This window comes from Myotis lucifugus, unplaced genomic scaffold (assembly GCF_000147115.1).
Source record: "Myotis lucifugus unplaced genomic scaffold, Myoluc2.0 scaffold_0, whole genome shotgun sequence".
Taxonomy (NCBI): domain Eukaryota; kingdom Metazoa; phylum Chordata; class Mammalia; order Chiroptera; family Vespertilionidae; genus Myotis; species Myotis lucifugus.
This window is the reverse complement of record NW_005871048.1, coordinates 61,686,375-61,713,016: the sequence shown is the minus strand read 5'-3', so window position 1 is coordinate 61,713,016 and position 26,642 is coordinate 61,686,375. Positions and strand designations below refer to the sequence as shown.

General features: G+C 38.7%; 1 protein-coding gene across 1 annotated transcript in view; it reads right to left on the bottom strand.

The window, feature by feature from the left end:
* Positions 1 to 5,411: 5,411 nt before the first annotated feature.
* Positions 5,412 to 26,642, bottom strand: part of MARCH11 (membrane associated ring-CH-type finger 11) — an 82,907-nt gene continuing 61,676 nt past the window's right edge. Inside the window, exons 3-4 of the mRNA XM_023752987.1 lie at positions 25,134 to 25,326; positions 5,412 to 5,893 (exon numbers count right to left, since the gene is read on the bottom strand). Of these exons, the coding sequence (XP_023608755.1) occupies positions 5,571 to 5,893; positions 25,134 to 25,326 (516 nt within the window). The 3' untranslated portion in view covers positions 5,412 to 5,570. The remainder of the gene's footprint in view (positions 5,894 to 25,133; positions 25,327 to 26,642) is intronic.

Here is a 26,642-nt window from a genome sequence, read left to right as displayed (position 1 = left end):
TACCCATACGACTGTCAGCTGATTTCTCAACAGAAACTTTGCAGGCCAGAAGGGAATGGCAAGAAATATTCAAAGTGCTGAATACCAAGAACCTACAACCAAGAGTACTTTATCCAGCAAAGCTATCATTCAGAATTGAAGGTCAGATAAAGAGCTTCACAGATAAGGAAAAGCTAAAGGAGTTCATCACCACTAAACCAGTATTATACGAAATGCTGAAAGGTATCCTTTAAGAGGAAGAAGAAAAAGGTAAAGATACAAATTGTGAACAACAAACATGCATCTATCAACAAGTGAATCTAAGAATCAAGTGAATAAATAATCTGATGTACAGAATGAACTGGTGATTATAATGAATCAGGGACATAGAAAGGGAATGGACAGACTATTCTTGGGGGGGAAAGGGGAATGGGAGATTCGGGAAGAGACTGGACAAAAATCTTGCACCTATGGATGAGGACAGTGGGTGGGGAGTGAGGGCGGAGGGTGGGGCGGGAACTGGGAGGAGGGGAGTTATGGGGGGGGGAAGAGGAACAAATGTAATAAAAAAATAAAATAAAATAAATAAATAAATAAATAAATAAAAAAGAAAGAAAGCAGATCCTCCAGTTCCAGTCAAATCACTATGTTATACCATGTGGAGATGAGCCATCCCTGCTGAGCACTTTCCAATTACAGAGTAGTGAGCAAAAGAGAAGATATTTATTTTAAGCCACTAAGTTTGGATGGTTTTTTATGTAGCAGTAGATAATTGGAATGAGTGCTTTGGATGCAATTGGTATGTTTCACAGAGGGAATGGTGGACATATATCAACCAGTCAGTCTGTTAAGTAAACTTTCCCTGAAACCTCTCTAAGATTACACAAGAATTAAAAGATAAAGCCTAGCTTTGAACTCAGAAGGCTGTGACTTTAGAATTATATTACTACTAGAGCAGTGATGGCGAACCTTTTGAGCTCAGCGTGTCAGCATTTTGAAAAACCCTAACTTAACTCTGGTGCTAGGTCACATATAGAAATTTTTTGATATTTGCAACCATAGTAAAACAAAGATTTATATTTTTGATATTTATTTTATATATTTAAATGCCATTTAACAAAGAAAAATCAAGCAAAAAAATGAGTTCGCGTGTCACCTCTGACATGCGTGTCATAGGTTCGCCATCACTGTACTAGAGGCCTGGTGCATGGGGTTCATGCACTGGTGGGGGGTGTGGCCTGCAGGGATCAGCCTGCTGTGGGAGCACGCTCATCCCGGTCAGCTGGGCAGCGGTCCCACTGTGGGAGTGCACTGACCACTAGGGGGGCAGCTCCTGCATTGAGTGTCTGGCCCCTGGTGGTCAGTGCATGTCATAGCGACTAGCTGACCAGTCCTTCTGGTTGTTCTTTCGTTCAATCGCTGGGCTTTTATTATATAGGATATCCCTGGAAAAAAATGTAGAAGCCCTTTAAAATCATACATAGTAGTTGATGATATATAACAATTTTGTTTGATTTCTTAACTCCATGCTTATAGACAAGCTCTTCATATTTATAGGGTCCAAGGCAAGAGTACAAATTAATACCAAAAGTCCAATACTTAAGTTAAAAATGAAGTTAAAAACTGTTAAATAAAATAAGCTTTATCCTCTTAACTTTACAAACACCTTCGTGAAATTTAAATTGTCAGGTCTGCGTTCTTGGACTTCATGGCTTTGCCCCTTCTCTTTCTACCCCTGGATCCTCTCCTCACTATAGGGTTTTTGGTTGCATATATGTAACCTACAACACATACATCCAAGCTTTAGTCAGACATCCTGTTGCCCCCTCAGCTGCCCCTTTGCCAGCCCCAGGTCCTAGGGATGGCCATGCTGGGCAATGGCCAGCCCCATAAGAATGAACCTAGAGAAGAAGTTCATGTGGGCTCAGAAAGTAGACCTGAGCCATTTGTGTAGTGCCTATAGCATGGTCTAAAGGAGAGGTGGGCTCTGGATGGACTCTGGGTGGACATGTACCCTTGGTCCACAGTCTCCTTGTTCCATGGGGAGTTCGGAGCTAGAGAGGACTAAAGCAGTTCCCTGTAGGACCCCTTTTCATCTCTAAAGACAGTACCACCCCCATGTCCCACTTGGTGTTTCTCTCTAAACCCTCTCCTCCACCATCCTTCAGTGTCTGGCACATAATTGAGGATCAGTAAATATTTACTGAATAAAGTAGCCTTATTCCCAAAGGCAAGTCTTACATTTTCAACCTTGAATGCTACAGGAGTTTAAGATGACCAGCCCTGAGTTAGGTCACAAAGCTGGGATAGGAGCCAGGCTTACACACACCTCTGAGCACGGCTAGAAAATTGATTCTAAGTGCTTCCAAAGGGTAAGCACGGTGGATGACAATTCGATTTGGCTCAATGAATGTTGACACAAAGCAAGCATCAGACATTGGAGAATGAAACCTTTAGCACGGATTGTCCCAACCTTTTGTCCTAAGAATCACATTTTCTACTGACACTGACAAATTGCTGTCATCTCTCCCCGACGCCCATGCCCAGCTGAGACTGCCCATCTCCCTACCCAATACGCATATTCTTCTGGTAATGACAACTAAGTCAAGTGGAAATTATTAGAGCTAAGGGCTACTTTGCTCCTCTGTAGAATGTTACAACTGCACATTTAGGAGATTTATTTGGAGAGAACAACTCACTGTGATTATATCTTCAGAGAAGCTTCTGCAGAATCTTCCATGTCCAACACAAGTAATGGTAGTAATGTTATTATTCACCAGACTTGATAGTCACAGACCTTATAAGCTTGTGTATCCACTTACTATTTTCATGTTATGTTTCAAAGCCATTCTCTGCTACGTCCAGAAAATCACTATACATGGTGGTAGATGTGTTATTTAATCAGAGCTGCTTTATTTATTTTAAGGTTTTTTATTTTAGAGAGGAAGGATGAGAGGGAGAGAGAGAGAGAGAGAGAGAGAGAGAGAGAGAGAGAGAAACATCTACTTGTTGTTTCACTTATTTATGCATTCATCGGTTGTCTTGTATGTGCCCTGACAGGAGATCTAACATGCAACCTTGGCTTATTGGGATGATACTCTAATCAGCTGAGCTACCTGGCCAGGGCTGAGCTAGGTGTTTTAATACTATTTTAGTTCAAACCTAAAGAACTTGAATCAAAAAATGTTATTTAAAAAAAGTTTGCCTGTCATTTTGATTAAACTTAGTTCTACCAGCCTCAGAAAAAGATCAATATAAGTGATAACCTAGGGAATTTTAAGTAAAAGTGAAACTGAAAGTAAAAGAACATGTTCTTCCTGCAATCCTGACAATAAATGTAATTTACTTTTATTTAGAAGAGGGCTAATTCAAATTCTTCATAAACATGGCTGTGGGAAGATTTCTAATGAGACAAAGATTGTTGAGGCATAAAGTCCCCTAAGAGGGAAATTCATAATTTCACTTAGAATTCTGTTTCCTGTAAGGCTATGACATCTAAAGCCAGCGCAAAGATTAAACCTGTGAGAAATGAATGTCAACTCCCTCCTTAAACCTGCTTCTGACATTTAAAACGTTCCTCAGCTTCAGAAAATCCATCTTTGCCTGAATTCAGAAGTGGGGCTCTGGGCCTAGCTGTTGACCAGGAATTATATAGATTGATGTTTTCATCTTTGTACTTTCATCTTTACAGATTTTTGAGTTTCATGAATTTGAGGGAGGTGAAAATAAACTAAGGGGAAGCAACTTATTAATGATTAACTATCAATTAATTTTTCTCCTCTATGTCCATGGGAAACTAAAACATACAAAAATTATCATCTGAATTTTTACTATAATTTAAAATTTTCTTTCCTCTATTTTTCCCATTAACTAAAAATATGCCCACATAGCCTTATAGGAAGCACACCCAAAGGCTGTGTTTGCATCTTTATCTTTTTGTGGACAGTTTTTTTATTATTATCATTAATTTTCCTGAGGATAATTATCCTTGGTCCTGGAAGAGATGGGAGGTGAGGGAAGCATGGAATAGATGTGTGCTAGGCCAAAGAATGGCCTATATTTGCTAGGGGGAAAATCTCTTAAAATAACTTTGAAGTCTTTGATTAATTTACCAGATAAATCCACTGAATGTAAAATGGCGTTCTCATGAATGCAGTGAATTAATCTCTAGGTTCCACTGGGACTTGGAACTTTGAGCTTTGCTATAAATTACAGCACTTGCTGTAATGTTTTATCTCACACACGATAGAAATATTTTTTCTGAACTGAAAAATTAGGACTAAAGTAATCTTCAAATCATTGTGACAATTTTTTAACTGGGAAAATATTTCAAGTGTTGGTAGAATTTGCTGTGTAAAAATCATGTTACCTGTAAACATTCCTATTCTGTTTTTAATCATACAAAGATTATTATTAGAAAGTAGGGTGCAAAGCATTTTTTTTCATATGTTTTAAAACCTGATCAATTACTTCAAATGACCTACATGCTCAACTCGTGTTTCTAAGGAAAGCATGACGGCCTGCCTCATCTATTCTGTCTTTGCGATTAGAATGTGCCATTTACTCCCATTAGAAGGATAAAACGGTGGAAAATCTCCAGGTTCCACTAGTTAGAAACCTGATCCTGGGGAGTCAATAGCCTCATTTTTCCTCTTTTCATTTAAAAAATACTTATCTAGTGAAAGAGAAACACATCTCACTGCTGGTGAATGTGTTTCCCCAGGACTTCATTAAACCAAGTAATGGGATTGGTGTTTAAATGATTAAGTAGGTATATAAGCTTTTGCAAAAGGAAAATCTAATTAAGACCGTACTCATAGAAATCAAGACACTAACATTTTGATAGGTCTATGAGAGGTTTATGCAAATGTGAGTCAGTATTATCATCACACACAGTGATACAATGTTTTGGTGGGCTTAGGGTTATAAGTATGCAGGATGCTCTATGTAACATGTTCTGGAGTAAAACTATTCTACTCAGCTTATCTTTATCTTTTTACAAGCTCTCTGTACTGTTTCCGAAGTTAGAAAACAAGCCATAATTCCTAGAATCTACTTTCCTGTTGACAGGTTATTTCCTCCCATCCTCCCCTCGAAAAAAAAAATCATGGTCAAGTTTGCCAACCAGTATGAGGCACGGGGAGGTCCAGTGCAGAGCCTCATGGCTGCTCAGTTGATAGGCACTTTGGAACCAGCCCACAGAATTCTAAACTCTTCCCCATTTGTAGCATGTCTGAAAAATTACACATGGAGCACAAAGTTTGATAAAAATATATTTAAAACAAGCAAGAAAAAAATAGTTTGGGCCTTGAGGATAACTTTCATCATTCTTTTAACCAAGTAGAGTTAAATTATACAGATCATGATTTCAAGTATCAACTTATAAAATGTGTGATAAATCAGAAAGCAAACAAGAGGACTCTTTTATTTTTTCAGAAAAATGTATTTGCAATTCAAATGTTCATATAAAAAGCATAAATTTTAAAAAGTTCATAGATGTGTGTTTTTAGAAGTGTTATGGTTTTGCCATTCATTGCAATTACATTCCAAAATGTGCAGGGTGGTCCACACTGCACCGTCCTATACTCTGGTCACACTGAAGTCACTCTCATCACAACTTCTCCTGAGCTGTTATCTTCCGACAGGTCTTCATGGGGTCTCATTCGATTGAACAGGTGTAATAACACGTAGCCACATTGAAACCTCGGGGAGGTTAGCTGCGTGGGGTGGACCAAGTTCCTGTTCCGCAGAGCCGTCAATGGCAACCATAAAGTCCTGCTTGTAGAAGACTCTCCCCGGCTACTTTCTTCGATGTCTGTGGCTTTGTCATAATTTAATACATCCCAGTGTAAGTTAACAGCTCGCCAGCGCTTAAACACTCTGTAAACTGCAGCTCCTTCGTGGACAATGAGACCTACAATTCAAGGGAAAAAATCAATTTCAAAAGACTGGTCATAACCAAAAGTTGAGAATGTTATTTTGTATGCAATTAGGAATGAAAGAAATAGTCAACTCTTTGTTACTCATCTTCTTTAAAAATATGGTATTCTGACTACTCAGATATTTGGGAAAATGGCAAAACACTAACCGTATTGCCTGGGAACAATCAATATTCAAAGATTAAGAGTTCAATACCATTCAGAGAATGTAGTTATCATGGATATAATTGACTTGCTTCATTATGGCTCAGAACATACTCTGGGCATTTCATTGCCTTAGGAGAAACATTGGGTTCATTTATTGATTCAACATGTACTTCACATATATTTCTTGAGCCAAGCAATGTATATGGGCTTGATCCCAGCAGGCAACTTAATTTTTGGAAAGAGGCATATATTAAGGTCGATGCCATCTCCCCAGTTCCTAAACAATGCCTGACACACAAGGAGGTATGATATAGCTTTTTGTTATTTTTACTCTCCAGACAGTTCAACAAAATTTAGTAAGCACCTACTTGAAAGCTTTATGTATAGTCTTTCATTTGGTTCTCAACACAGCCTTATGAAATAATCACAAGCACGTCCCCCATTTCACAAGCAAGAACACCAAGCCCCAGGCAGGTGAGGGAACTTGCTCAAGAGCAGACGACTAGCCGCGGTGGGTCAGGGATTCAGACCCAGGCAGGCTGGCTACGGGGTCCTTGATCTTCGCTGCCGCACAGTGAGGTGGATGATTGATGATTTCTGAGACAGAGTCTTCAGAGAATAAACTAGGCCAGTGATGGCGAACCTATGACACGCGTGTCAGAGGTGACACGCGAACTCATTGTTTTGGTTGATTTTTCTTTGTTAAATGGCATTTAAATATATAAAATAAATATCAAAAATATAAGTCTTTGTTTTACTATGGTTGCAAATATCAAAAAATTTCTATATGTGACACGGCACCAGAGTTAAGTTAGGGTTTTTCAAAATGCTGACACGCCGAGCTCAAAAGGTTCGCCATCACTGAACTAGGCGATACTAGAACCTCAGAGACCACAAACCAGCAGTCAGTGAATCAGATATGGTGCCCTGAGACATGGCGTCATGTCCTTCGTCCACCCAAGGTCCCATCACACCCTGCATTCTTCATCATTTATATTTCATCATGGGGTGACCACCTCATAAAAAGGAGTCCCAGGGGTGGGGGGCTTCAGGTAGAAAAGTGAGGAGGAGCTCTTCTCTTTCAAGAGATTGAAATTCCAGTTAAAGTTGGTGGAGAGGCCAATGAAATCTTTTTTTTTAATGGAATATGGCCTGAAAGTAGAATGCTTCAGGTGACAACCATTTTTTAACAATAAATTTGAACAATGAGTAGACCTACCTCCTCAGCATTTAGAATCTTGGGTATATGCCCTCAAGAAACTCTCATAAATGTGCACAAGGAGGTATATTCAAAATTTTTATTTATATATTTGTTTGTTTTTTTAGAAAAGAAAATCACCACAATCTCAAAGTCTATCCTTAGAAGAACAGCCAGCCTGTGGTGTGTGGATCCAAGGGACTTCCACAATGAAATAGTGGGAAACACGGCCCTGGTACTAACATGGATACACCTTAAAACAACAGTGCAAATCTCAAATCCATGGTTTAGAAAAAAGGAAAGTTTTAGAAATAAATGATTAAAGAAATAATCTACACTTTATGGGTACAGATATATATGGTAAATAAAAGTATAAAAACATGCATGAGAATAATAACCATTAAATTCATAGTAGTGGGGAGGGGAAATGAAGTGAGATCAGGGAGAGACTTCAAAGAAGGCTTCCAATGTTGTGTTTTTTAAGCTGGGTGCTGGGGACATGGCTGGTCCACATGTTAGTCTGTATACTTTTTGTGTGACTGAATAATTCATAATTTCAAAAATCACAGAGAATGCGGAAAACTGATCTAAGATGGACTAGGTCAGTGATGGCAAACCTTTTGAGCATTTTGAAAAACCCTAACTTAACTCTGGTGCCGTGTCACATACAGAAATTTTTGATATTTGCAACCATAGTAAAACCATAGTAAAACAAAGACTTATATTTTTGATATTTATTTTACATATTTAAATGCCATTTAACAAAGAAAAATCAACTAAAAAAATGAGTTCATGTGTCATAGGTTCGCCATCACTGGACTAGGTGAACTAGGAGAGACAATAAGGAGGTTACCCATATAAATGTGAGAAGTAGTGTGGTGGCAGTAAGGAGAATACTGAGGGACAGTTAAACTTGTCAGAAGGAAAAATGGACATGAATAGTAATACAAAGAAGGAGGAAATCAGAGTCCCACATTGGTAAGGCTGGAGGAAGGGATGATTGAAAGAATGAGTACAACGAGTTTTTGATGGGAGAGTATTTCATTTTTTTTTTTCAGCTAAAGCAATGCCAGATAGGTTATAGAGATACCCAGCCCTTGGAAAACCACACCTACTTAACAGTAGAATTTAAGTTTTACATCGCTCCCTTACCAGATCAATTTCAGACACATATAACATAACCGCATTCCAAAGATATTTGTCATAGGCCACTAAAAATGCATATGGTCCAATAAATAAAAATGTCTTCAACCCAGTGACTATACACCAAACTACAATTTCAAATCATTGTTATGATCAACTTCTTTTTCCTAAGGAATAATCGGAGTTGACCCAACTGATTGGATGATTTTGGGAAACAGCCAGAATTAGAAGCCACCTCTACCAGGTTTTAATGGATGATTCTATTATTAGCTTTCTGAAAGCTCTGTGGCCAGTGATTTAACTTTTATGGTTCTGATTTTCCTCCTTAAAATGCAATTGTAATACCTAATACTATTCAGCAGAATAGTATGAAGATAAATTAGAATTCATCAACTAGCACTCATATTTTCTCAGAGATGGTAACTATATAAATACAAGATATGATTATTAATTTAAAAATCAATAGTGAATCTATGTGGTGAGGAACATTCATTCACACTAATCACAAAACCATTATAGCTTGAGGCAGGTTCATTGTACATAAGTGCCGAATAGGGGGACAGCTTTACCAGGGAAACCACTCATTTTACAAAATCTTATCCTTTTTTTATTGATTTCCTTTGAAAGGCCAGAAATCAGATCTTTTGCTAGAGCTTAAAGTCACTTTCTTGGCATACACTCCTGGTAGCCCTTTTCTGAATACGTAAATCTACCCAGTATTCAGAAATAAATCCCACAGGTCTTCATAGAACATTTTGAACCAAATTTAAATAGAGAGAACTACTTGAAGTTTTTATGAAGACACGGCCCTCTTAAATTTCCAGCTTCATGTGCTGCTTCTTAATTGCATTTCAATTAAGAATAATGCTTAGATTGTGTTTTATTCTCCATGAGCAGTCAGAATTACTTCTTGCCTTCTAGAAGATTAAATTTTACTGAAATATGAGGAACCCCATCCCACCCCCAAGGTTGTCCACTGTACTGTAATTTTTTCTTCTTTATATATTCTGGAGTTGGGGCAAACGCCTTCTGTACTAGTGGTTATGAGAAGAAATGATGGCTGTGATCACTGAAATCCAGGAGTAAGCATTCATGCAACTCCAGTTTGTATGTTGGAAAACCCAGCTGCTAAAATCCATATTGCCATCCTTTCTTACTGATCGGTCTCCTCTGGTTTCATAATGGGGAGCTCACTTCCTCCAGTGGCTGTCACTCTCCGAGTAATACAAGTTAAGCCTTAAAAAGGATTTATCACCTTGACATTTTAGGTCATATGAGAACAGGCTTAAATTTACTTTTCCATCTGAGTCACTAAACCTGAAGGGAAAATCAATAATTTCTATAAAATGTAAGTATTAAATATTTTAGGATACTTGCTACATTATTAATGGCATGGATATCAACAAGCTATGATTTATGGGAATTTGGGGTTTTGAGTTGAGCTCTGTGTGTGTGGTTGGTTTTATCATTTTCTTGCCAGTAACATTTAATTGGAGCACCCAGTTATTAATGTGCAAAGAACATTTTTGTTAGGGAATTATCTTTTAAAAACAAAGCAGGATTAAATAGTTTCTGGTTTCAATGGAATAAAAGCAACTGTTTATATAGATAAAAGATATCCCAGATTTCAAAGTGGTGTGTTAGTTGAAATTCTTATATATTGTAGAAAATAAGCTAATTACCCAAAGAAATGGTGGGGCAGACTTTCAGGTACACACTCTGTGCATGCACTTGAATACACACACACACACACACACACACACACACACACACTCTCTCTCTCTCTCTCTCTATATATATATATATATGTCTATGTTTATTTTAACACAGAAAAATGGTGTGTTATAATTAACAGAAACTTCCAATATTTTTGATCAAAAAAATATTTTGATATTCACGACCAAAGCACTGGTCAAACTTTTATTTCTTATGTTACCAGCCTCAGCTTTTGTCCAAATAAGCTTGGTTATTTTCATAATTTAAAAGCCAAATTTTTATCAAGGATATATTTTGATAGTCAAGCACTGTGCTATATGCTTTACATGCATGATTTTATGTCTTGATGGAAACTTTACAAATAGATACTGTGATTGAACAATTTCACAGTTGAGGAAATTGAGACGTACAGAGATTTAACTTGTCCAACATCATGAAGATATAAGAACCAGAGGTGAAATTAAAGCTCAAATCTGTCTATAAGCAAACATTGAGTACTATAGTCCTACTCATGTTAAATGTCCAACTTAAGGCATCCTCTCCTAGTCATACAATGATGACCAACTAAAAGAGACCTTGCTATCAACTGAAAGTAGGTATCTCCCTAAAATTCATGTTGAAGCCCTAATCTGTGATGCAATTATATTTGGAGGTGGGATCATTGGGAGGTAATGAGGGTTATATTAAGTCATGAGAGTGGGGACCTTGTGATGGAATTAATGTCCATATAAAAAGTGGGAGAGCCCTGGCTGGTTTGGCTCAGTGGATAGAGTGTCGGTCTGTGGACTGAAGGGTCCCAGGTTTGATTCCGGTCAAGGGCACATGCCTGGGTTGAGGGTTTGGTCCAACGTGCAGGAGGTAGCCAGTCAATGATTCCCTCTCATCATTGATGTTTCTATCTCTCTCTTCTTCTCCCTTCCTCTCTGAAATCAATAAAAATATATATATTTTTTAAAAAGTGGGAGAAACATGAGTTCTCTCTCTCTCTCTCTCTCTCTCTCTCGCTCTCGCTCTCACTTTCGCTCTCTGCTCTCTGTTGTGCATACATGGAATGGCCATGTAAGGACATAAAGAGAAGATAGTTATCTGCAAATCAAGATGAGAGCCCTAACCAGATACTGAATCTGCCAGCACCTTGCCCCTGGGCTTCCCAGTCTCCAGAACTCTAAGCAATAAATGTTTGTTGTTTAAGCCACCCAATCTGTGGTATTTTATTTTAGGAGCTCAAAAAGGCTAAGACAGACCTTGTAGATAAACTACATCACCCTCATTTAAAATATGAGTAAATTAAGTCCTGGAGACTGTGGCTTGGGCAAAGTTATGCAATTAGTTGCCATTTTTAACATCCTTGTGCGTCACTGCCAGTTATATCTCTAGGACTGCCAGTGAAACAGCCCCTTTCTTCCCTCCCTCCCACGGGAGGGAAAGGGATGGGAACCTTATTTGAAGGCAACACTGTAAGTGGTGAGACCTTCGTCTGGTGAGCTGCATTCCCCTTGAGCCTTCCCAGGAAGTACAAGGCTCTGATGAAACCACAGAGAAACACAGGTTAAAGCCCTGTGTGCTGTTCAATCAAAAGGGCTCTTGGGAAAACTAAGGAGCTCACAACCCCCAGTAGATATTTGGCCAGAAAAGGCCTTTGATTGTGAAAATGTCCAAGATTTCTAGATTAAATTTTACTATTCTCCCTTGTCAAAGTTATTCCTCTCTCCTTCTCCCCTCTCTCTGAAATTTGCACATAACTAAACTCTACAAATATTATCCTTTGTCATTCTCAGAAGTCAGGGTGCACCCAAAAAATGGTGACTTTGGGTCCCATTTGATCCCGTTTAAGAACAGTAGTTTAGAGTCAATCGCATAAAGTAGCCCCACTTTTGACATCTTAATTCACATCTTTACTCAGAAGACTACAGCATGTTTAGACCAAAGAGGGTCAACTGAATGAGACTTTGGTCCAAGATACCCGTTGCTGGGATCATCTCTGCTGGAATGTAATAAAATGCATTAATCCTCCTGTCACATTTTCCCAACTGACCCCAAATTTAAATGCCCAACTGTCCTGGAAACATAGATGTGAGTATAGAGGTGATCATTTTTCAAGTCACCCCTCCATTGTTGAATCTTGTTAATATGAACCTTGAAAAAACTGTAAGTCATTGTTCTATGTATATTGAATGTTTTTGTTGGAGTAGACTATGGATGAAGCTTAAATGAAAAAACAAAAAACACCAATGGAAAAAAATATAAAACTTAGAGAGATAAAGACTGAAAATAACACATAAGTCATCACAGAAGTCACTAAGCTCACCAAAAAAAAACAAGGCTATCGTAAACTGATAAGGTAAAAGCCACGTCTCTGGGAGCTACAATGTCCTGATTGCATATGGAAATTGTTGTGAACCCATATCTGAACAAATAATGTAAAGAAAATCCCACATACAATGCACTCCCATCTATAAAATATGGGTTGATTTTTCTATTGTTGAATGTAAATTTTAGATATACATTCAAAGAACCAAGTTGAGAATGGCAGACTGTTCATGAGAGCTTAAAGCTTAGAGGCTCAACACTCAAACCACCGGTACTAAAATCTGAGCAAAAAAAAAACCACATTATAAGGAAAACACATTATTCAGAAACATCCCATGACATGAAAATATTTGGCATTAGAGGCTGGAAAATTTCCAAATATTGATGCTCTAACCCACCCCACATCCAAAATAGATCACAGGGCACATGAAGAAATGACGATTAAATAGTGAAGACCTTAAATGACTGTTTCTTGAGAGCACACAAAGGAAAATTCATGGCCATTGTCCTATGACACTGCCACTCTCTCTGTCCTCTCTCTGCCCAATGAAATCTGCCGTCATCAGCTTGATGCAAAGAGCACATTTGTGCTGCATCTTTAATGCTGATGACATCACTGACTGGGAGTAGAACAAGATGGCAAAGCCAAATTCCAATATTTTACTAACTGGCAGTGAAAGGGCTTGACATAGGTTGGAATTGCTCCTTGACCTGCCATCTCATTTCAGTGAATGACCAGCCCCCAAGTCAAGTCAGCGGAAACCTAGGAGTCACCCAGATTCCTCTATCCTTTTGCATTAAATTCTGCTAATTCTGTCTTCTTAGCAAATCTGAGATAAAAACATCAATCAGAGAATCCCCTGAAAGAAGCTCTCTCCAACACTTACATGATGAAGTATTAAACATGCTTCAAGATCCAGACACTCTCATCATTTTTTTCTGACCTACTCAAAATTAATTACTCCCTCCTGCCTGCTACCTCTCCACACAAGAAACGCCTGCACTGTTTTACCTATTACCCACACTGGAACAATTTGCTTATATGCCTGTGAGCCTCATCAGCTGTGTGCTTCCTGAGGACAGAACCCTAGTCCTACTTCAGTGTCTGGTACACAGTAGGAATTCAATAAATCTACTCAATGAGAGGAAATGAGAGACTAGCCATGATTGGAATTTAAAGGATAACAAAAATTAACTTAATTTAGTTGTGACTGCCATGAAAACAAAGAGAGATCACAAGTATTATTCTATGAAGCGTTAGAGTAACATCTTGATCTCAGGACAAACAGATGTACACCCCAAGACTAGAGGTGGAAAAGGCCCATATTTTATGACAGTGGACTTTGGGTCATGGGGAGAAGGTGATGATGATGATGGTGCATATGTGTGTGTATGTATGTGTGTGTGTGTGTTTGTATACAGACAGACAGATACAGAAAGAGAAAGAGAGAGAGAGAGTGTGTGTCAGTCTAACAGGGGTAGAAGAGCTATAAAATTCTCTACAAGGATTTGTTTTCAGTCCTAATAAATTATAGCAGCCACTCCCATAGTTTTGTTGGCCTGGTCATTAAGTGTTTGCCTGCATCAACCAATAATCAAACCAAAGAGTTACAAAGTGATTGCAGCTAGGCCTAAAGCCTATAAGACAGGTATGGATTCCAGGCAAACAGGGAGAATAAAAAAGATGCTGTCCATTCATCTGACCATTGCTTTTCTAAGAAGCCAATCTATCACTTAATTATTTTAATGATTTATTTATTCCTTAGTAGATAGGAGACTCCTGATCTTTTGATTAGTAGCCCTGGAGCACTAACATACCATTGGTATATTTACAAAATATTCCTCAAAAGCTGCAAACTTTGTCATATGTTATAAAATACATGATGTTAATTTTTTAAAAATATTAAAAGAATTCACTGGAGAGAAATGTTATATCACCGGAGTTTCTACCCAAACTGGCTTGGGGTCAAGAAAAACCTACACCTACAGATATAATTATTTCAAAAACAGAAATAAAGGAATGAGCTCAATACTTTTATAGATAAAAAATATATCCTAGAGTTCTCATAAAACTAGGAGCGTGGATTAGAATCAGTTTAATTTCAGTTGAATGCAACTTCAATTCTGTCCTTCAATTCATGAACAGATGAAACACCTGCAGCAAAGAGGTAACATTATATATCAGAGGGATCAGAAGTGGACAAACACAGTTACTGAGTTTTAAAATTAGAAAATGTGGGCTCTGGCTTCATTCGACCCCTTCATTGTGGGGCATGAAGTCTCTAAGGACCAGGGAAACCATATGGTTTGATAAAGGGTCCATGGTTAGTTAGCGTCCAAGCCCAGAATCAGAGCCAGAACCTTAACGCCTGGTCCAGTGTGCTCACTCCCCAATAACTCAGACCACAGGAGCCATCCTTGGGCAAAGCCAGTCCTCACTGTCTCTCTCCAGCCCAAGGGATATTATACCGACTATGAAGCAGTGTAAATCAAAATCCCTTTTCAATAAAACCAGACGTGGGGCTGTTAAGTTCTCCTCTGGCCTTTATCCTCAGGGGTACATTGCAGCATTTGGATAGGAGATGGGAGGATTACAGTGACCCTCGCAATTATAATAATAAATCTGTCTGCATGCCCAATGGAACAGTATGTGGTTAAAAAACTGATCAAAATCCATCTTGTGTGTTAATTAAAGCTTTTTGGATCAGTAATCTACTTTATATATCTCCATTTATTGCCCATACGCTAGTATATAGACCAAAGCCAGTTCTTAGAAGGATACTATTAATAGACTTTCCTCATGGGTAGTAGAAATAAACACAAAGAATTTTTCCTACAATGGACAAACAATCTACTGCAAACTCACAGAGCACAGTTATCAATCTTCAGGGTAAAACCAGACATGTATTGACTGTTTTATTTTTCAGGGTGTGAATAATATCTTTAAAAATATAAATTGAAATATCTAATTAAAACCTGCTTATCTTTGTGACCTGTAATAGGCTGTTTCATTTCTTGTGGCCTTGTTTTTCATTTCTCTTACATCATATAGGCTGTGTGTAAAAATTCCAAACAGAAGCTACTATCTAAGCATAAGTAACATTTCTAACTCTTCCATTTCATTCACAACAGTCAGGTTTGTATAACTGCAAATATTGATAAAATTTTAACCTGAATATAAAAATGCTCAGACCTCCGGTTTCCTTAATATTTTATTCTGTGATCTAGCAACAGAATGTTTAAAATTCTCATAACCACTCTCTGGAAGATAGTGGAGTCACAGACAGAGTCAAGTTGCACACGCACATATATGTGCACACCTGCACACAGAGTGAGGTCACTAGAGCTGTTGTCTCCTGGCCTCTCAGCTGCTCTCCATGATCACGGAGGGTGTGTCCCTGATTCTTGAATGTCCTCGGCTTCCTAGACCCACACACTTCAGGTCCCGGTAGATGATAACCACAACCTGGTGTGCCTAACCCTTCCCTCTGCTGTTCCTCCCTCACTCCAGCCTGGAGTTTTCCCTTCTAGAACCCATTCCAAGTGCAAGCTCTGAAACTACCACCCATTGCTGACAACCACCACCTCCGATGCCTCTCACTCACTCACTTTCTTAATTTCAATGTATCCTGTCCCACCTCCTGAAGAGTCTGGGCCCCTGGACTATGTAGTCTCTCCCCGCTCTCCCAGCCTCTTTCTGGCTGCGGCTCCTTCCCAGCAGCTGAGAAAGCACACCCCATCCTGTAATCACACTTCCACCACTGGAGGTGAAAGGCAAGGCTGATCTTGCTGCTGTCTTCTAACAACTGCATGCAAAACCCCATCGGAGCCCAATCTCACCATTTCACGCTCTTCACTTATTCTTCATCCCATTGGGTAAAAAAGCACAGCCACATAGCCCTGTAGATTGGGACCACCCCTGCTCTCACCTCAGGAGGGCACTCAATTATGCCCAACAAAGTCTCTTAGCTCAGCTTCCTCCCCCAAAGCTCACGAGGCTCCCCTCAGACTACTCATTGACAACACATGAATGGATATGTCTGTCTTCCAATGAAACTTTATTGATGAGCACTAAATTTTATATTTGATATAATTTTCATATGTCATAAAATAAAACAAAATTCTTCTTTTGATATTTGTCAACCATTTCAATATGTAAAACCCATTCTTAGATCATGGGCTGTACAAGAACATCCCTCTGCTATTTATATCTCTATCCTGCACTCCAGGCTTTGGACACAATAAATGGCCAGTAGATGACTGACACCTCTTTGGCTAGACTGCCCGAATTGAGAGAGATGGCTCAAAGAGTCACACCGTGTCCTAGAGGAAATGGAAGGCAACAATAACAACATATTTGGTCAGCTATGCTGCTGATTATGCCGATATTTCTCCAAAAGAACTTGAACTTTACAAGGTCAAATGAAAGAAAGGTGTTGGGTTGGGTTTTCTCTTCAGAGGAGGCCTAACATGTTCATTAGCTTTAAGAGACCATGAAGGGCAAGTAACAAAACAAATTCCCTTCTATTTATTTCCTGGGGTTTTAAAAGCAGCAATATCACCATAACTAACATGATAATAATCTTTAGAAAAATTGGTAAACATCAGTATGACTAAGACATACAAAAGCCTATAATTTGTACCTCCAGAGCAAAGAGATAATAATAGCCTACATCTCAAAACATATAAAGAAATCACATTTGTTTCCTCTCTAAGAATTTTGAATTACAAGCGGCCACTCTGCCTCTCCCTCCAAAGGGCCTGACCAGGATGTGCTCAGAAATTAGAAACCTAAAGGACCCAAGGCTGGGGCTGGTGTTGAAGAATAGACATCTGCTTGACTTGCGTCAGAATCTTTGTATAAATGAAGTTGCGGCATTTCCTGGGACAAAAATCTTGCTAAGATATTCTGAAATTGAGAAATAATGACCTGTGCTTATAAAAGAATTCTAAGAAGTCGTTCCAAAGAAGCTAGCAGAACATGCAACTCTGGGAACAGTCATGGCTGCGGGGTGACAGGCCCCTTCCTTTCAGCATGGCCAACCTCACAACCCAGTCCTCAGCCTGGGAACTTTGAAGGGAAGCCCAGAGGGGCTCTGGGCCAGAGTGGAAGGTTTGTGTCCACCCTGCACTAACGGGCAGCTGTGCAAAGGTCTCCTAAGTAGCCAAATTGTTGCACTGCATGAATGTAGGTCCCTGATCAAATTATAGATCAGGAAATGGAATCATTTCCTGAGCAAAGGTGGCTGGTAGTCTTCTTGTGTCAAGAGGAAAATTATGATATGAAGATTCAACAAGGAAATACTGGGTGAATCAACTTTCCTAGTTATTTTGCCGAACACTGTTTGAGTTTGTGTGTTTGTTTTTCACACCCCTATGATGCATGCAGACTTATCCACATTAGTGCTTCCCCTGAACTCAGAATGAGACAAGGGCAACACCTTCTGCAGTGCATTTTCCTGCACTGTAATGCAGAGTGCCAACCTCCACTTAGGCAGCTTTCCACATCGCCCTCTGTGGCTGAATGCTGACCTGTTGACATGCAAAGCTGCTTTCCTGAGTGAGCTCAGTGCTCAGATCCCAGACTTGGTGGTGATGGTGGTGGTTACGGGGATAGGAGGGGGTGGAGTATGATGAAAGGTTGGATCTGGGCTTCCAATATTTTGTGCTTTTAAAATATCAACTGAACACAGATTGGAAGCCTTAGCATCAAACTGGCTGGCAATTTTGAATGGGGTGGGGCAGGTGTGGGGTGTAGGCAGCTGACAGCTATTGTCTCTACTCCCCACAGGGAAAGTATTTTCAATGTGGAGATGGCCCGTGTCCAGTCACACTGGATTCTGTGGTCCTGGCTCTCCTTAGGGAAGGCGAGGACATCCACAAACACCTCTGTGCAGGACAGCGCTGGAGCGGGCCCTAAAAAATGCCGCCAACATGTATGTTCTCCTGGTAATCTTACATTTTCACTTGGAATATTTAATTTTATAGATATCATTTTACATTTATCTATAAGTATTTGGCAACTTAAAAAATGCTCTCTCTCTACAATGACCCAAGAGTGGACATTCTTCAGACCTGGCCGACCATTGCCCTTTGAAGCGCATTCATCTATGTGGTTGCCGACTCTGTGTGGTGGCTACGCAGGAACTGGATGCTCTCCTGTGCTCTCCAGCCAACTCACTTCTTTTCTGCTCTAAATTACGGCATTTCCATTCCAATGCTAATCTCTTTCTAACTCTTTCAGTAAATGTGTTTTCATCTAAAATACTTTAGAAAATATTGTCAGGTTCTGAATCATGCTGAGTGAGAAGTACCAGAGACCCTGGAAGATTTTAAACAGGAGGGAGTCTAGAAGTCATATTTTGCTTGGAACGCACTAGTATTTTTTTTCTTTAGTTGATTTACTTTCTTAATTATGCTTTACTTAAGCTAATTGATTTGTGCTTGTTGAAAGTGAGCCACAGGAAGGAAGATGACCTGAAAGCACCATTTCAGGAGGAAACGACCTGGCATTAGACAGGCAGACAACTGGTCACCCTCAATGGCAAGAACTCATTTGTGGTAACGGAGACTTTGATTATCCTAAAATTATTTGTCACACTTCTTCATCTTTCCTCATACACTATCAAAGAATTAGAAAATGTACATTTTAAATTTCATGTCCATAAAATGTTAAATAAGGTGTTCCTTTTAGCTGCTTTGCCTGGAGAAAAAAAAATGAGCCAAGTGGAGCAATATCAAAGGCAAGAGAGAAACATTAACTTGGCTTTTAAAAATGTAAACACATGTCTGATATCATCAGTCTAAAACCATAGGAATATGTTGTGTTTATTTATTGTCCTGAAGTTCTATAATGAAATGTGAATAAAAGTTACCGACTGGGAACTCTAAATAGTTTTCCTGTATGTACAAGTTTCCAAGTTGCTTTAGCTAGATATATTACCAACTATGAAGAACAGATTTTCAACAGGGCTACAATAATAGTGATAACATTTACATGGATTTTTAAAAATGTATTTAGATTCAAAATACAGTAAAATAAAACTTTATTTCAGAGAGTACGGAATTTCTGCAGAGGAGCATTTTTTTCAGTATTGACTGTGATTGGTACAGCAAGGAGAAGATATTTTAATCAGATCCTCACTCTGGTACATCTCGGGCTATGTTTTTAAATTCCCTAATCTCTACAGCTTTTCAATGCAAGACAGCATCTAAACAATCATAATATACTTTATTTCAGTACTTTAAGAGAGCCCTGAGAAATAGTTGTGGTTCCTGATGGGAAAAGTATGTGTGTGCGTGTGTGTGTCCTCCATTCTGCATGCTTGTGCTTTAATTTGAGAAATAGAAACATACAGAAAACAAGCAATAACAGAACCAGTACTTTAGCCACAGAGCCAAGTGACAGAGAGAAGCAATTTTTCTTAAAGCAATTTCAGGAATCACTTTCTACACGAATAAAAAAAGGGACAGATTGAAGCGTGAAATCCCCTCAGTGTTAACAGTATAATAGAAGAAACTGGCCAGGAGCTCCTAAGGGCCCGGGGGAAGGAAGGGTTTGTGAGAGGTGGTGATCTCTGACTTCGATCACCCCTGCTGGATTTCATTTTTCAGAAAGAATAAGTGGCGTGTTAACACCACAGATCATCGGTCTGTGTCCCTGCACATCACAACCCTGGCATCGGAAGACACCAGGCAGGACAACCTGCGTATTAACACGGCCCAGTGTGACCACTGTTACTTTCTTAGATAAAACTGCCCCAGAGACTGAAATAATCACAGAATGAATTAAGAAAACCACTCTAATGGTGTTAAATATAGTTGCAACTACCAATGGCAATGTCAAAAAGTGACATGCAGGCTTGTCAATGTATGGGAAAACCGGAACTCCCGTATATTGGGGGTGGGGAGATATAAACCGGTAAAGCCTTTTTAGGGTGCAAAATGTTAACATGTGCATATTACTCAAACCAGACTTTCCACTCCTTGGAATCTGGCCTACAGAAATACATAAGAGGATGTCCTTTGCAGCATTGTTCATAAAGGCAAAAATATCCATCAACAGAAGAAGAAAGTTCAAGTAAATCCTATACATCCGTTCTATTGAGAAAAGAGCTCGAGATCATATTGTTGAATGAACACAACTATTTGTTTAACCGTATGAATAGTTCTGATCCTGCTTATATGAAAAATATGCATGTTAACCTAATGAAAAAGAGCTGGAGGATATGCATCAAGATGTTTGAGTGGGGATGTTTCTTCAAATCGAGTGATGTAACAGAGCAGTGTGAGTAAAAGGGTCCATATTAAACTTTATATATTTCAGAATTATAAATACAAAGATGTCTCTTAATTTGAATCTGTATATATTTACGTGGACAATTAAGAAAAATTTTAAAAGAACAAAAGTAATCCAAGTTTTTAAATTTTGTAATCATAATTAATTCGTTCCTTCCCTTAGTATCTCAGGGAAGATTTTCCAGACATGGACTTGGCACCACATTGTGGTGTTAATGATGAGGTATAAGCACTGTTATACCTATTTCAGGAATCCCACTAACATAATAGGGTTTCAGTTTTAGTTCGTTGCTTCTACAAGAAACTGAACTGGCCTCTACGCTACCAGACAATAAGTGACTTGGTTACTGCCCTCCCTCTTCAGATGCAAGTAAGTCAAATGACTCCCTGTCCTCATGGACATCCCTTAGTCCCTCAATCTTTGAGTCATTGAGGAGCACATTCCTCTGTGGCCCAAACTTGCTTTGAATCACAGGACCAATGGAAGTGAGAGCCTTCAATTTTCTCTATGTGCGAAGTGCGGAGTAAAGAACCAGATGCTGTATGTACCCAGTGCCATCTGCCAAGCATTTGCTCTTCGTTTCTGAGTTTGCTAACCTTCCTTTGTCCACTGTGCAAATCTTCTTAGGAGGGAGTCTGTTTTGCTTATTGCTTCTCCCTAAATTACTAGCCCTGGGCTACCACATTTGGGTGGTTTCAATCCTTTAGATTAGTTTTCCTGGTGCACAATGATAGTCTGAAGGCCATCTATTTAAATATTTAAAAGAGCTCCCTAAATATAACATAAAGTGTTCTCTCTTTATACCTCCATTTCCGTAAGACATGTCTCCCTCTTATGGCTCTCCATCTACCTCTTCACCACCACCATCTCACCGTTAATCCCCTTCCTTCTCTTAATCCTCTTGAACTCATTTTCACTGGAGGAAACACAACCTATTTATATGGACATGGTGCAGCTTCTTAATCAAATTTTTATGCATATACTATTCCATTACCTAGACATCTGTCCAATATGGTAACCACTATCACATTTGGCTATTTAAATTAAATTTAAATAACATTAAGTTATATTCAATTTCTCATTCTCACTAACCACATTTCAAGTGCTTAATAACCAAATGTAGCCCGTGTCTTTGGTACTGGACAGCACAGATATACAATGTTTTCATCACTGCAAAATGTTCCATCCATCAGACAATCCTGGTTTAGGTATTTCAACTCTAATAGTACCCAGACCCTTGGGAGAGTTCAAAACTTTAACAGCAAATAGAAACTGGGTCTCAGGAAAGCAGGAAACTTATTAATAATGAATGAAAGCAACAACAAATTCACTGTGTCTGGAAATAAGTAAATAAATTTCCCACGTAAATAAATTTTCTACAAATATTTACATTTCTATTTAATAATCCAATAAGACTCTCTTCCTAAACATGACATACACTGGCTGGATTATAACAATTTTTATTGTGGAATTATCTGTAGATTTTCAGAATTATTTTTGAAAAAGAACACTTATGAAGCTGCCAACCTGCTCTTCTCATTTAGGTATAAACAAATCTGAAAAGCTTTGATGAATAGGAATGTAGGAATGTTTTCAACCACTTTAAAGCCCTCTGAATGGTGAGGCAGTCTTACATCCTCCAACAGTGACAAGGGGCCATCTCCCCATTTGCCAAGCATCTACTCATCCATCAGCCTACTTGGCTCTCACTTCCCCATGAAATCTGCCTAAATCCATCCACTCCCTACACACAACACTTCAGCGTTAATCTCTCCCAGCTTTGTCCAACCACCATCTCCTGTGCATACTTGCCTACTATGCACAACTCACTGCGTTCTGATTACCTACTTACACATCTGTCTGTCCTGCCTGTGGGCTAGAAGCTCCTGTTGGCAGGAAAGTTACTGACTCTTATTTTTATTCTCAGCTTCTAGCATGATGTCTGGCACATAGAAAGCTCTCAATATATACTTATTAAACTGAGCTGAGCAAATTGGGCTCAGAGCTGTAAACCTGCTTTTCACTCAATCTTGCTGTCAGGAGTATTTGAAGTATAATCAATATAATCTACTTTGTCACTCTCTACACTTAATTAGCAGACATTAGCAGACATCTGAATTAATTTGAAATGTTAGCTATGATCTATTTGGCTATTGTTATTTGTTTTCTTTACTATAGTAGTTTCCTAATTTCTAGGGGGAAAAACTAAGATTTTCTCTGGCCCAACAGACTAAATAATATTTCCAAGTAAAATCAAGAATGTTGTTCAATCTGAGTTCTGTAATATTTTTTAAAATACACAAATAACTGACTAATGGCACTTATATTTTCTGAAACAAAATACAACAGTATTGTCAATATTTAAAATTTATATAAAAATTCACTCTCCAGAGTGTCTCCAGGACACTGTCCATTGGTTTTTGTTCCTAAGAAATTTGACTTTATAAAATGGGAAACACCCATATTTCAAAACAGAATCCCAAATATGTCATATATTACTGAAAGATCAATTAGTTCATATGTATGTGGTTTTTAAAGCAGAATTCTAATATTCTTGATTAAAAGTCTGGCATTAGCAATCAAAATTTGAGGAATAGTATACCAAATGCAAGCTGTGGAATTTAGGAAAATAAGTTCCTGACCAGGAAGCACATGGCCCTTTTTAGTTAATATCAAGAAAATCAACTGGAATTCTTTTTCCCCTCCAGGTTAGATTGGGAGCCTAGTGGTTCCTTTGTTTTTTACCTCTCCTTTGAATATTAATGGCACACCACATTTTACAACATTTATGCAGAAACACAGAAGAAACACTATCTCTGAATTTGTTGAGGGAGTTGTAGAATAATTTTGTAATTCTCTGTATTTAGAGCACTACCCTAGAGATTACATTTGTATAGAGATTGAGCATTTCCAAAAGCATGCATAGGCATTATCACACTTAATGCAAACTGTTCATATACATGATTAGCTCAATTACTCAGGCAACATCTGTTCAGTTTACGTACTATTCATGACATTTCCCTGCCTTCTTTTTTTCCTTTCTGGACTGAAATTTGATCATTTTCTTTCTTATTAGCTTTGTACTAGTGACAAAGGAGAAAAATAAGATAAGGAGAGGGAATTCAGGCTGATCATATTTTAAAATTTATAGTTTTTTTTTAGAAAAAAATGACTTAGAATATAAAATTGCGGCTAAATTAAGGCTCTGGTGAGTAGAGGCCATCGTTTAAGTTATTTAAATTATTTCAATGTTTGTAATTTACTCAAATGCCCTTAATTTACAACTTGCAATTAATAACATTATTTATTAGTCATTATTTCCCTTATTTAGGCCTGTGAGCTAGGGATGATTACTCCCATTTTTGTAGGTGAGAAAACAAGGATATGGACAAAGTTGATGTGTCCAAGCAGAGGCCAGGATTAGAGGCCTAGTGACCTGATCCAAGCTGAGCATCCATTCCCTGAAAGCAGCGCCTATGAGAAGGCGTGGGAGGCTCCTAAGACACAGACGGGCCTGAAGTTTCTGATTCGGCAGGTCTAGGGTGGGGCCTGAGAGTGTGCAGATGCTGCTACTGCTGGGGCTCCTCCGACCACACTTTGAGAACCACTGTTTTAAAAACCATAGCTGCCCACCTCAGCTCTTTCCACATCCCACATCAGAGCAGGGAAAGTCTCCTTGGTACGGTGTTGCTCCTCCCCATTCCTGCCCCCATTGTCGACTGGTCGCCATCAAGGTGCCTGGGGCCCCTCATATACCACATAAACACTGTATGTATGAGTCTGCTCTCATTTCTCAGGGAAACAACAGATCAGTCAAGTGTAGGATCTGTTTAAGCTAAAATGTTTGATCCTTTTTCTCTTTTAAGCCACTAAGTTTAATAAATGAAACAAAGAGGCGCAGGACAGCAAAGAAAAGTGCCCCTAAGTCCCTGCCTTCGGGGAACCTGAGTCCCTGCCCCTGGGGGAATCTGAGTCGCCATGCCATGATGTGAGACCTCCAGGTGTGGGTCCTCTCCCCAAATGCACACCATCACCGCTAGCATCCATCAGTGCTACCCCAGCTTTGTGAAGGGCGACTGATTTGCTCTTACTCCCAAGAAATAAATGACTATCCTTCTATCGCCCACCCTAAAAAATTTGACTCCTCCTTCCTTTACGTTGCAAAATATGTTACTTAAAATGGGCATTTTCCTGTTCACTTTTTAAAACCACTTAGGAATGTCGATGCTATGCTTTTACAGAAAGGTGGCCAGGTTGTGACGCCCCAGATAGTCAGTAGTTCACTGGAGAACCAAGATCCTGCGAACCACAACATTCTCTATCACATCCGACTGGCGCAAATATAACAGCTGCAAGAAATGGATTACTGACAGTTTGTTAATGTGTAACGTCTTGGTCTTACCTATGCACACTAGATCCATAAAACCATACATTCCATAGCAGATCTGAAAAAGGATGTCCTTCCTCTGCCACACTGCATAGGGGCTGAAGGCGGACCAGAGGAGCCAGGTGACACTCGCTATTAAGAACAGGGATCCTAGGATTACAGCAATCATCTGAACTTTCTCAACCAGTGTTATAGAAATGCTTTGCCACTAAAAGAAAAACAGAGGCATGTAAGAAAAAAGGTGCTGTGTATAATTTGAAAAGAAGAAAAAAAAACCCAAAACAGTTTCAGCCCCATGTTTCTCTTTATAATGTTAGACCCTTTTCAATCTGATCGGCCCCCAAATGAATTTTTCCATTTCATCCAGGCTATACAAAATAGAGAAGGAGATAAATATTAATGAGCTGCCTTAACTTCATTATTTCCAGTAATTCGCCATTCTGTAAGTTTAATCTCGTTTTAGTCCAGATAACAGCACTGAGAGCGAATAGCTGAGGAATATTTAGTACCTGGGAATTACATTACCATCTTTCATGCATGCAGAGAATTAAAAAACACTGAAGGAACACGGGGAGGACACCTCTGTTTGGAAGTCTGTTTTACACTTATCATATTTGGCTACTGCAAAAAAAGGAATTTCTTGTTTTGTGAGGAAATGTAAAAGACAAATAATTAGGCGATATAGCAGCAAAAGCTGAAAAAGCTGTTTAAGGTAAAATACTAGAATAATTATAAGGGAACTATAAAATGTTATATTATCTGTTATTCTTAAATTTCATATACTCAGATATTATTGACTTTTAATTATAGGTTAATCCATGAAGCCATTTTTGTCAAGATTTAGAATTTGTACACAAATGGAGCATCTTTGAAACTCACAAACTGTATAACACTTACACGACTCAATGGGAAGGTAATTTGAGAGAATTTACAGTACAAATGATCAAAAAATTTTCAAGGTGTTATCGACTTGAGCTAATTAAATAGTCATGTCCTCACTTTTGTATAATTGAGACAGAAACAAAACTAAAGTTGCTATCATGGTTTGCCAGTAAACAGTGAAACACAACCTGTAGAATCGAAAGAGCTCTGGATGTTGCAACGTATGGCGTGTCAGAAGAATTCCCGAACAGTTTAAATACCTTTAAAACCAAAGGCGCTTAAGCAACTGGGTGAATCTGGTATTTTCTTATCCTCTTTACTTACCTGAAGTCTGAATATGTGCATCCCCAAATGGCAAGTCTATCACTACCCACAACTTCCCTCTCTCCCTCCCACTGTCTCACTGTCTCTTCCATCATAAAAAAATTACATATAATATTTAAGTATGCATTTGACCATGCATATTCATGGATACTCTTAAATTCTACATTTATGAAAGATTAAATATCAAAATGCATTAGAAATATTTCATTTCCTAAAGTCCTTTATTTTTGTCCTTTAAAAAACAGAACCAATTGACAAAGTTTGGTGGAAATTCTATAAGAAAGAGATTTCTAATCATCTTAAGACAAAGATTCATTT